The sequence below is a fragment of the Myotis nattereri genome (assembly GCF_964212035.1).
Source record: "Myotis nattereri genome assembly, chromosome: 3".
Taxonomy (NCBI): domain Eukaryota; kingdom Metazoa; phylum Chordata; class Mammalia; order Chiroptera; family Vespertilionidae; genus Myotis; species Myotis nattereri.
Window position 1 is genome coordinate 32925171 of NC_138077.1, and position 12401 is coordinate 32937571.

The 12401-nt window shown below is 42.4% G+C and overlaps 1 protein-coding gene across 1 annotated transcript in view; it reads left to right on the forward strand.

Annotated features, from left to right (window-relative positions):
• The window catches only part of FNDC3B (fibronectin type III domain containing 3B), a 332113-nt gene that overhangs the window by 281958 nt on the left and 37754 nt on the right, over positions 1–12401 (forward strand). Inside the window, exons 19-22 of the mRNA XM_081085667.1 lie at positions 90–262; positions 1871–1984; positions 2314–2463; positions 4743–5023. Coding sequence (XP_080941793.1) covers positions 90–262; positions 1871–1984; positions 2314–2463; positions 4743–5023 — 718 coding nt within the window. The remainder of the gene's footprint in view (positions 1–89; positions 263–1870; positions 1985–2313; positions 2464–4742; positions 5024–12401) is intronic.

Here is a 12401-nt window from a genome sequence, read left to right on the forward strand (position 1 = left end):
CTGTTTTGCAAACCTTGTGGAAAATCAGATGTGATCGTCGTCAGCTGGAAGCACAGAAATGATATGATGCGAACCGCCTTCACTCCTAGATGTTCCTGCCTCTGAAAGTGGCTGTGAGGTCTCCGAGTACAGTGTGGAGATGACGGAGCCCGAGGACGTGGCGTCGGAGGTGTACCACGGGCCAGAGCTCGAGTGCACCGTGGGCAACCTGCTTCCCGGGACTATGTATCGTTTCAGAGTGAGGGCTCTGAACGACGGAGGGGTGAGTAGAAGGTTCTAATACGTGGGTTTCTCCCCTCCTGAAATTCCTCAGCAGCATCTAGCCAACCTTGACCACCGTTAAAGAAGTTCATATAAATGTTTCTTCTGATTTGATATATTGTGATTTCATACTCCCAGCATTGGAAATGTTGCTTCTATGTCCTCTCATCATTCTGTTAAGGTAGAGTTTAAGATTAATAGGAACATCACCCTTTAGATGCGCTTGTTAGTTGTAAAAATAATTTCCTATTTGCTCATTGACTCTGTTAATCAGTTATGAGAAATTAGAAGTGCTATATAAGATGCCCTCCCCATGTTGTCTAGATTACCCAGCAAGGTCTCACGTCAGTTTTACACTGAAGCAGGGGGAGAGGCTAGGGAAGCCAGCGCAGTGCTATTTTGTTCAAGTGCCTTCCGCTTCTCCTTTTGGTGTTGTTGGATGGGCTGTCAGGTTGAAAGTATATGTCTACATTATATCCACAGATGTGTTTGTTCCTTTTTTAAAAAAAATACAGGTTGATATGGATTTTGAAGAGGTGACCTAGAGACATAGGGCTTTTGGGTGTGTCAAAGATGGACAGACACATAGAGGGCAGGAGGATATCGGTAGAGCAGACTGCCAGTAACATCCCCCAAAAGTGCTGGTGATTTGTACAGATGAGCTCCATGCCAGTTAATACATGTCATTAATTGACGGCAAATTTTAAAATAAGAAAGCCCAGCTAACAGCAACACAAAGTGAGTTTTTCTAGCTCTCGGTAGTGCTGTTCAAACCGGTTAGAAGTGAAGCATGTTTTAGCCATTTCATGTTCGCCACACTGACTAAAGCATTTGGTCTGAAGTTGGATCTGAGACTTTTCACAGGAGCTGGAGTTCTGCTAATTCCCCATTAGGAAAGCATTGCAGACACAACACAACTATTTAAATTAAAACACACACATACACACACACACACAAACAAACGTGAAACGGAACAATAAAAATGTATTGATGAGAGGATACAAGAGCCTGAGTACCCAAACTTGTATACGTAAAAAGGGGGAACGTGAGGATCACAGATGCTGCAAAAACGTTATTGTACTTTTGTTTCTGCCCTTTTTCCCATCAACTTTTTGGGGGATCGCTGCCATAGGAAAGATAAATGTGCACCTGTACTGATTGGAGTTTTCCTTGCTCTCGCCTTTAATTAGTGTAAGGTATGAAATCTGCCTTCAGCCATGGTTTACTCCTGTTGTTGGAAGTTAACCATGTGTTTGACTTCAATCATCTACTGAGGTCTGTTTCAGAGAAATTCTCTCCCATGTTTCTGATGTCACAGGAAGAGGGGAGGGGAAAATGTTTGGTAACCAACTTTCTAATCCCCTTGAATAAAAAGAATATACGTATGTAATAGACATCTACCACTCAGGGAATATATGTATGGAAAAACGTATACATATATTCAGTTGAAAGTGGAAAACCTCCCTAGGAAATTTTTTAATCGGATGTATTGATGAAGGTGTTAGCATAACCCTTATTTGGTTACAAGCTTGTACATGCACACCTAGGTATGAACATACATGTGTGTGCACGCACATACATACAAGCATGTGGTGTCCTTCTCTTTCAGTATGGCCCCTATTCTGACATCTCAGAGATCACCACTGCTGCAGGGCCCCCCGGACAGTGCAGGGCACCGTGCATTTCCTTTACGCCTGATGGGTGTGTCCTCGTGAGCTGGGAGGTAAGTCAGACACGTGCTCTGCATTATTTTCCGTTTCTTTGACTTTATCTGCCCCTAATGCATGTTAGGAGGAACCTCTTCAAAGCCCAAATTCACTCTAGGTGATCTTTACACATTAGTCTTCCTTGGCAATTGCTTATATCACTCAGAGTTGTAGAAATGCTACCATTGGGCAGAATTGAGGGGGAGTTGAATATCTTTTTCGTGCCTTTCTTCTGTATGTATTTGAAATATCCTGGGGTATGTCACTCTGTCCGTTTGGTTGCTTGAACACAATATAGAATTTTTTTCTCGATGAAATTAAATTGCCTGCATGTCCTGCTTTCCAGAGTCCTGAAAGCTCTGGTGCTGACATCTCAGAGTACAGGTTGGAATGGGGAGAGGATGAAGAATCCTTGGAGCTTGTTTATCATGGGACAGACCCCGGCTTTGCAATAAGGGACCTGCTGCCTGCCGCCCAGTATTGCTGTAGACTACAGGTGGGTTGACGCTGCTCAGACGTACCTATAGACACTGGTGTTCCATGGAAGGCTCTTTGGGAAACTTATTCAGAGGCTTCTGAGGGAGGCTACCAGGAGGGATAGTGTGGGAAAAGAGCCCTTTTAAGTGAAAATGAATGTTACAGTTAATTTCTGGTACTTGAGGAGGTTCTGAAATGTAAGAACAAAACCAGATTCTTCTCTGCTTCTCACCACCCTTGCGTCTTGCTTGTTTATCGATTCCCTGAATAGATGACTGAGTCCAAGACAGAGGTGTCACAGCTCCTTACGAAAGATTCCTTCTGTCTGAATTTCTCTGAGATGCACATTTCAGTGGGGAAGCACTGAGAAATGGCAAAAGATGGGAATTTTATGTCAGCTGTTAAATGGAGCCAAAAACAAACATTAAAGTAGTTTGGAGTAGCCTTCATTACATACAGGATGCACCTCCGCCTTCTCAGTGACCAGGAACAAGGCTGGTTATCTATCTGTACACGTCCACTTGGGGGTCCACATAGAATAAACAAGAACAGTTGGCTCCTAGCCTAACCCCTTTGGAGTAACAATAGTCATGGGTTTACTTTTACTTTATTGACTTGGATAAATGTTTTGGGGTTTTTTTCTGTTTGTATTGTCCTGAGAAAACAGGGGGGTTTTTTGTCCATTTGTTCAGTAACATTTCTTGAGCACTACTTGTGCCAAAATCAAAGGATGGTCAGGATGATCAAAAGGAGAGATACAAAGATGAGTCAGATGTGGTTCTTGACCTTGAAGAATTCTATCTTCACACACATTTAGATTTAACTGGATAAAGAAGCAAAGATGCCAGATTTAGGTTTCCACCCTATTTAAGGCATAGATCAAGTTACTTAGTGCAGACCCATCAACTTCAGTGTGTCTGGTCTCTTTGGAGAAAACATCCCCTTCACACGTTAATTTTCCATATCAATTGAGGCTTTTCTGTTAAATTCTGAATCCTATTTTTATCAGAAACATTTCAGAATAAACTCTTGTATTGTAAACTTTCCTTCTCGTGTGCAGCAACTGGGACATAATTAACCCTCTGTCAATGAGTCAAGGTCACAGCACATTATCTGATCTTTATAATAGAGATGCTGAGTCATTGGGGAAAGGTTAGGTAAGGCCACACTCCTGTTTTTGGAGCCAGGCAGGATATAAATGAAGAACTCTCTGTCACCATAGGAAAGAACTCCACTATGCTTTTTGAGTTTTGGTCTCCCTTTAAAATGCTCTTCTATTTCCTTTTCTCCTTTTAGGGTATATGTTCTCACTTAGCATTGACTTCCCCACACTGCATTTTAAAAGATACATTGGGTAGGGGTCTGAGAGGAAGAAAGGTGTCCAGGGGTGACTTGGGATATGATTGGACGGCTGAAGGCTGGGGACAGCTGCGGTGGACAGAGATGAGGAGCTTTGAGGCTGAGATGCTTGACATTGGAGTGGAGACACCCGAAAGGTAGTTGGATACATTAGGCTGGCATTTAAGGCAGAGGTCCACACTACCCAAGTAAATTTGGAAGTAGTATATCAATGCCATTTATCCCCTGACACAGTAGCTCTCCAAGAGTTTGAGCAGAGATAGAAAAGAAGAGGTGTCCAAGGCTTGAACCCTGGTGCCCTCCAGTGTTGAGAGATCTGGGTGATGTGTAGCAACCACATAGATGGCTGAGAAGCAGCAGTAGGTAAGCAAAAAACAAGTATGGGTTCTGGAGACCAAGTGAATAAGTATTTGAAAGAGCGGTGAGTGAGGAAGGGGTCAACTATTGCTCTCAGGTAAAGTCAGAAAGGGCTGAGAATTGACTTCAGATATGAGTTTGTCATTCACATGGGAAAACATAAGAGACCTTTTGTAAAATTCCTGTTGTTCTTCCAGGGCAGCACTGGGGTTGAAAGTCAGATGACTGAATTCCAGTCCCAGCTTTGCCTTAAATCTATGAAAGGCACTTGCGATGCACTGTGTACCTCAGATGGTTATTGTGAAGGTCATATAAGACAGTATAGAACCTGCAGTGGGCCATGCAAGTAGAAAGGATTATTTTAAAATTATTTTTCTTGAAAGGTGATGATGGCAATGTTACTACTTTTGCTTAACAGAAAAGATATGATTGGCTTTGTTTGGAAAGTGAACATTTTCTAGAATTTATTTCTACCTACATTTCTGGAAGCAAATCATATATTACTTATTTAGCAGCACCTAGCATGGACGCCTTCAAGTGTACAGTGGGGTAACATGGGCTTCTCTTGCTGTTGTCTTTTAGGCCGTCAATCAAGCTGGAGCAGGGCCGTACAGCGAGCTTGTCATTTGCCAGACACCAGCATCTGCCCCGGACCCTGTCTCCACTCTCTGTGTCCTAGAGGAGGAGCCCCCCGATGCCCACCCCGATTCACCTTCTGTGTGCCTTGTACTGAACTGGGAAGAGCCGTGCAATAATGGGTCTGAAATCCTCGCTTACAATATTGATCTGGGAGACACTAGCATCACTGTGGGCAATACCACCACCCACGTTCTAAGAGATCTTCTTCCAGAAACAACGTACCGGTGAGTGCAGGGAGGGAGAAATAGGACTGTGTGGACACATCAGAACTGGGGCTCCACACCCTTCAGGTTCCAAAGGCCGAATGAGTGAATGCTAGTCATTCTTAATTAAAATATATGAGTACTAAATGCAAATATAGCTTTGAAACTTGTATTGCTTTATACTTTGAGTCAGTTACAAATTTACCCAATTTCACCCATCACTGTAGATCAGTTGCTCCCTCTTGGTCTCTTGATAGCCACTTTTCTTTGAATTTTTACTGACTCATATCCATCTGTGGACACCCTCTGTCCTCACCATGTACCTGCCCACCTCTGAAGCAGGGCTCCGCTCATCTTTGATTCCTCCCCAAAAGCAGACAAAGCAGTGTTACAAAGAATATGTGATGTGGCTTTCACTCAGGATTTCCCAAGGGGCCAGAGAAAGATATTTTATCACACAGCACAAGTAAAAAACCCAACGAATAGCTGGGTGCTTTCCTTCCCCCAGTCTTCCAATCCGGAGCCAGCCATCTGCCTTCCTCTCCTCATACACCTTCTTCCGTAACATAGCCTCGTAAAACTTCAAATCATTTAGCCCTGTCTCCACGTTGCCATAACTCACTCAACACAAGTTTCGCATTAGAGGATTCAGGGACCATCTGTGGTTGTACACGTGTGCTACCAGGGCATCCCTCTGTCAGAAGAAATGGTTTCTCAGGGAGGTGGAGGAGAGCAGGATTCAGGCTGTGTCCTTAGGCCAGTTACAGAGCCTCCCTGGGTCTCAGTTTCTACTTCCATGAAGCAGGAGAACAAAATTGCTAACCTCGTAAGCATGTTGTAAGGAGTAAATAAATTAATATTGACTACTTACACACAGCCCAGCAGTATATGGCAAGTGCACAATAAACATGCATTGTAATTTTCATCATCATCAAGATCACCATAACACAAGACTGATTCTTCTTGGGGTGGGGAATGGCAATGAATGGCAGGTAAATAAACTTGCTGCTAGAAAAGGACTTATCATTTCACTTATCTTTTTTGGCAGTGTTTTCTAGTGCAGTTGTCTGGTACACTACCTTTTCTCTTTCTAAAAGCTGAAGAAAGAATCAGCAAATCAGTTGTAAGGGACAAAAGTTCCATCCTGCGATATCATATTATCTCTACTCTTTTTTTTTTCTCTCTCTTACCAAATTTTTTTGTGACTAATTCATATAAATATATTATTTTGCTTTTTAAAACAATGGCAGGGTGTTTGTGGGGGTGGGGGGGTTCCCTACTCTTTTATTCTTTTAAGAAGTCTCTTTTGAGCACAGCACTCAACACTGTGAGTCTGTCTGTAAAACAGTGATAAACAATATTCTTGCCCGCAGAGCACTCAGAGTTGGGGACACTTAAACAGCAACCTAAGACGGTAGGTTATTGTGACATCACAGGCTGCAGATAACACTGTGACACCATCCTGTTGACATTTCAGAGAGCAAGTCCCAGGTTCAGAATGGTCAGGATGGTTCACAGTGGGATTTGAAATAGGAACAGAGTAAAGGGGGATATGACTTACATAGGTGAAGAGGCAGCCAAAGGCACTCCTTCAGTGTAGCCTTTTAAGTCAGTCTCAGAAAAGAAGTCTTCACTCTTGAATGCTAATCAAATATAAGTGCTGCTGTGTGCAGAGCAGTCTAGTCAGGTGCTGAGGAAATGATTAAACCCAGACCTTGACATCAGGGAATTTCCCCGACGATGGTGCTGACCCTGAGGTGTATTTCTGGGGGGAAATGACCACATCACTGTCATCCTCCAGCTGTTTTTAAGAGACCAGATGCTTGACCTTGATCCCCCAGTCTAGGAAGAAGCCACACTGGTGGAGTGACTCACTGGAAGGTTCTGTGATCAGTCTGCTTCACAGCCATGTCTACCCTGGAATGAACACAAATCCCCAGGCCAGGGCTCTGAGCATTCGAACCAGAAATCATAAAAGGGCTCTTAGGGCGAGTGCTAGCCTAGGAATTCCACCTCTTCTTTGACATTGCACCTGCTGTAAAGGTGGCATACATGGTTCTAAACTTTAAGGCTTATGGAAGGATGATATTGGAGGAATGTTGACTTTATTAGTCAACATACAGTCAAATGACTTCTAGAAAGACATCTGGAATTCAAATGAAAGCACTGAAGCAGGGAATCATTGCTTCACGATGAAATGCTGATTTTGGTGGAAATTATAAAAAATCCTCCACGTGTTAAAAAGTTTCTCGGGATAATTCTGTTATGGAGAAGATGAAATGGTAGAGTCGTGTAGGGACTATAGGAGAATGAACTTAATTTAGATAATACCTCCAGACTCTATTTTCAGAGTATTTAGGGGATGGAGCTAAATAATTTAACTCAGTATTAATATGCAAGGCATATTGAGCTGAATTGGGAAGTCACATTGGGAGGATGTCACCTTTCAACCTTAGGAATAGCTTGAAAGATACCATTTTAGACAAATTGCATGATATTGAGTAGCTTTAGGAAAGGCAGGTCTTTGGCTCTAGTCCAGCCGTGGGCAAACTACGGCCCGCGAGCCGAATCCGGCCCGTTTGAAATGAATAAAACTAAAAAAAAAAAAAAAGACCGTACCCTTTTATGTAATGATGTTTACTTTGAATTTATATTAGTTCACACAAACACTCCATCCATGCTTTTGTTCCGGTCCCCCGGTCCAGTTTAAGAACCCATTGTGGCCCTCGAGTCAAAAAGTTTGCCCACCCCTGCTCTAGTCAAATTGTTCAATTTTTTCCCCTCTACCCCAGCCCTAAGAATGTTAATTATATAAGAATCACCTGTAGTACTTTCGCAAACTATAAAGTGGGAGCCCCACTCCTGTACACTGTGCTTTAGTGGTCCCAGCACACCTAGTCATCATTATCTTACAGCATCAGCTGTCTTCTACTTCACCATCCTCACTTCATTCACTTCCGTCCAGACTGGTGTGGGTTTTCTGTAACCTCCATCCTCTTCACTGGGCGAGTCTCGTTTCCTGATGGTCTCTTTAGCGTGCTCAGACCTCCAGGAATGGGCCTGGCTGGCTGGCTCAGAGGAGAGCAAGACTGTCACCTTACTTGTTTCCAAATGGAACAGTTAGTAAGGTTGCCTAACATTACTTTTTTTGGCAACCACATTATATGTCTGACTCATACTGAGCTGGCAGTATGGAAAGGTAAGAGGAAAGGTAGAGTTGTTTGTTATGCTCATTTATGCTCTTTTTGCTAGGGAAAATGAGGATGAAAGTCACACTTATTGAGTCTTTATGTCAAGCACTACATTAGCCTATCAAGAAGTGAATCACAAGTCATTTCATCCAAACAAGACAAGATGGGCTTTATTAGGAGACACATTCTGAATAGTTCGGATGTAGCACCCTGGAGTCGGACAGACAGCCTTGACTTCAGTCCTGGGTCTCTCACTATTGTCTCTGTGACCTCTGCCAAGTCATCACTAAACTCTGTGCCTCAGTTTTCTGCTCTGTAAAACAGGATGCAAACTTTACCTGTCTGATAGGGTGTGGTGTGCTTTAGAAAAGATTTCAGGCCTTTCCTATGGGACTTGACACATGGTAAGTAAGCACTCATTAAATTATGTCACTGATACTTGGAAGGGAAGAGGGAGCTGGAAAGTGGGCTGTGACCAGGTTACAGGTAGAAATGTCTGAAATCTGGCATTTTCCTTTAAGCAATGGGAGATGTTAAAGGTCCCCATGCCCCCTCAAGGTAGGGCACGAAACAAAAGCAAGTCAAAGTGCCTGGAGACAGAAAGGTGGCCCTGCATCCATGGAGCTGTCAGGAGAAGCACCAGCTCGGTTACCCTTCCAGGAAGCCTTCTCTGAATAACTGTACTGTAAACACACCTTCCCCCAAGAGATTTTTTATGTCAATGCTACTATTTTATTTTTTCAGAAGTTACCTAATGATATTTTTCTCTCCTTTAATTAGATGATCAGATGTTAGATTGGGGATGGGGGGGAGGAGTTGTAAAAAGCTCTAGTTTCGCTTCTTAGATCTCTCCTACCCCAATTCTTCATGGGAGAAGGGGGGCTGTCCTCCCTGCCCCCATCTCTATACTCCAGACATCCTGAGTACCAGGATGGCTGATGGTGGCTGAGAAGTCATCTTCCCCAAGTGGAAGGTTTGTTCTGAAAGTCATTCTTCTTTTAATACAGGTGGTGACAGAAATTTGTGTGTGTATGTGTGTGTGTGTAAAGTGCATAATGGAAGCCTATGACCGGAAGCAGTTACACAGTAGATATTTTAATAGATTTTTTATAAAAAATATTCTTTTTTTAAGATTTTTAAATTGATTTTTAGAGGAGAGAGAAACATTGATGTGAGAGCAAAACATTGATCAGCTGCCTCCTGCACACCCCCCACAAGGGATTGAGCCCACAACCCAAGTATGTGCCCTCACTGGGAATCAAACTGGCAACTTATTGGTGCACTGGATGACGCCCAACCAGCTGAGCCACACCGGCCAGGATAACAGTGTTCTTAATTTGATTTATTTAATCAGTATTATCAGTGTATTGATGGATATTGCAGGCTCCTGGCATTTGAACAGATTTTTCACATCAGTCTAGCCAAGATAGAGTTTCTCAGCATTACATCACCTTCCTAAATTGGAAAGCAAAATTCCATTTCTCTTATACTTAATTTGTGGAGCTTAAGATTTCAAAAACTGATATGCAGTACATGTTTAAAAAAAAAAAAAGCCCTGTGGAGCCTATCTGAGTTTCAGAATTAACATGTTACTTCAGCTAAGAGAAAATGTCTCAAATTTGGGTTTGGATAGACTTTAATAATCTTTGAAAGTCAATTTTGAATTCTTGGACTTGTTCCTCAGGTATTTGTTTTCTTGTTAGTCCCAAGTGAGCTCTCACTGGAATTAGGAGATTATTTTTACTTACTGCATTTTTTCCCCAAAAAAACAAAATGAATAGTCACCTTAGTCTTTGTTCTGTTCTCTCAGCCTTCTGGGCTCCGTTTCATGTGTTCACCAGCATGTAAGAAGACCTGGCCTCATTTCATTGTATTGGTTCTTCGGTTCCTCTTCAGTTTGGGGTGTGAGTTTATCATTAGACCTAATTAACGTTTAGTGCATCAGCTACATGGAAAACTGTTTCCCATGCATTTTTACTGAAACAAAATGTGTTTTTGTAAAAATGGAGGAAAGTTGAAGTGTTTTAAAATCTTGGTAGTTGATTTCAAGGCAAAAAGTTATTTAAATAATGTGAAAATACATTTGTCGGCTGTTTTGTCTGTTTCATTGGCAAAAGGCAGTTGTTGTTGAACTGAAGGTGTGGGTGGAATCAAAATTGTCTTGATTGGATTAGAAGCCTTGTGTGGCCCCGGTTTTTAGGCAAGTATGGCATGCGAGAATGCACAACGACTTGGAGGCTAAGAAAACCCGGTTCGCACCAGATCGGGCTGTATCCACTGTGTAGATCAGGGCAAATGACTGCACTTAGCCATTGCAGTTTATTCACTGGTAAAATAGAGAAGTGGTTCCTTCCTACCTCATGGGGGCGGGCAGAAATCAGAGAAATGTTGTACATATCAAATCTAGAGTTCAGCCCTAGTGTCCACGGGGTCCTTCGGTTGAGCCATTTAACCTCTCTGAGTTAAACTGCAGTCATCTCATCTCCGAAGGAAAGAGAAAAGGGCTGGTTCCTACTCCACAGCACAGCTCCTTGGGCAGAGTGAGTGTTCAGTGTTGTTTGTTGCGATGGGCCTCGGTGGTCATGGTTAACATTTTCATCTGTTCCCAAGTTCTTTGTCTCTCCCCCACCTTCTGAGGGTGATTTAAAAAGCCAGTCCTTAGCTGGGTCCTTGGCCATAATTTAGAGGAAGGAAGAACATAAATGGCATCAGCAAATTATTCAAGTTATACTGTGAGGCAGTGTAATAATGCAGCTAAAATGAATACACAAGCTTGTATGCCCAATGCAGTACCACTCCGCACGGGTGCTCAACACGTTTTCTTCACTTTTAGAGAGGAATAGTGGTTTCAAAAGAAGTTATAAGAATAATAACTCTTAACTCCATAAATTAACCTTTTAAAGTTCACCCAAGTGCTTTTGAATTCTGTTCTGGTTGTGTGGTGTAATAAAAAGTATTTAAAAAAATATAAAGTGCTCTCCACATCCCTTATCTTAAGCAGCCCTGTTAATACTGTAAATGCAGCAAAGATATTCCTAACCCCATTTTATACTTAAAACTGTGACTTAAAGGTGTTAGATAATTTCCCCAAAGTCACTAAAGTGAAGAGCAGGATTCCCACTGCTAGAGAGACCTAAAATGCTACTGTAATACTCGCGTTATTGCTATTGTATATGAAATGTGGAAACTCAAACTGAAAGGCATGGTTTTTCTGAGTAGAATAGAATGCAAAGATGGTTTCTGTCCCGGGTTCTTGTCCAGGTGGATTTGAAGAATGAAGTCACGGACAAAAGGTGGTATATAGAAAGGTGGAAATTTATTGGAAACAAGTATAGACTCCCACATGGTGCGGGGGGGGGGGGGGGGGGGGAGGGGGAGGGGGTGGGTACTACTCCCAAAGAGGTAGTAACCCACTAAGCTCCTTTTCCCTAAGGTTTATAAAGGCTGCTGTTCTTTGTCTCTTGAAAATCCCTTCTTATTGGTAATTATAGCAGCTTCAAAGCTCAAACCCCACATGCCCCCCCCCTCGTTTTCCCTCCCCCCCCCTTCTGTGGCAGAATCCTCTATCCCTGTGAAAACCTGTTTTCCTCTTTCTCCCTTTTGTTCCCCTACTCCCTGTGGCTTTCCCCTGTCTTCTGTGAATGGCTATCTTCCTCTCCCCTTATCCTTTGGCTGTTTGGGCGGCACAAAGCAAAATACAAGGTGAGCTCCTTAGGTCTATAGGTAAGCAGATGGAAGAAAGCATCTTGACCTCCAGGCTCTAGGAATACCTGCCTGGAATAAAGAGAAGGAATGGTAATCTGGACACTAGAAAGATATTAATATAAACCTGGTAGGTGAGGAAATATATTACAACTTTGAGAAGGGCTAAGCCTTAATTCCCTTTTCCTGAAAAGGGAAAAAGGGTAGTAATTTCTACTACCATGATTACCACCTTTAAAAAAAGATTTTTCTTCTCCAGTTGCAGAAAAATGTCTTATTTTCCAATCATAGAAAAATACTCTTGTATTAATACCATAAATCTATTTTATAAGACTCATGTGGAGAGACAGGGAAGAGTTGCTTATAGTCTTCCAGTGTTACATTGAGAAACTTGCATTGTCTACAAGAGATCTGATGTAGCCTCTAGTATAATAGGATCTGGGAACAGTAAGGCTCTTTAATGGAATTTTTGCTGTACTTAATCAGAGATGAGTATTGGCTACATT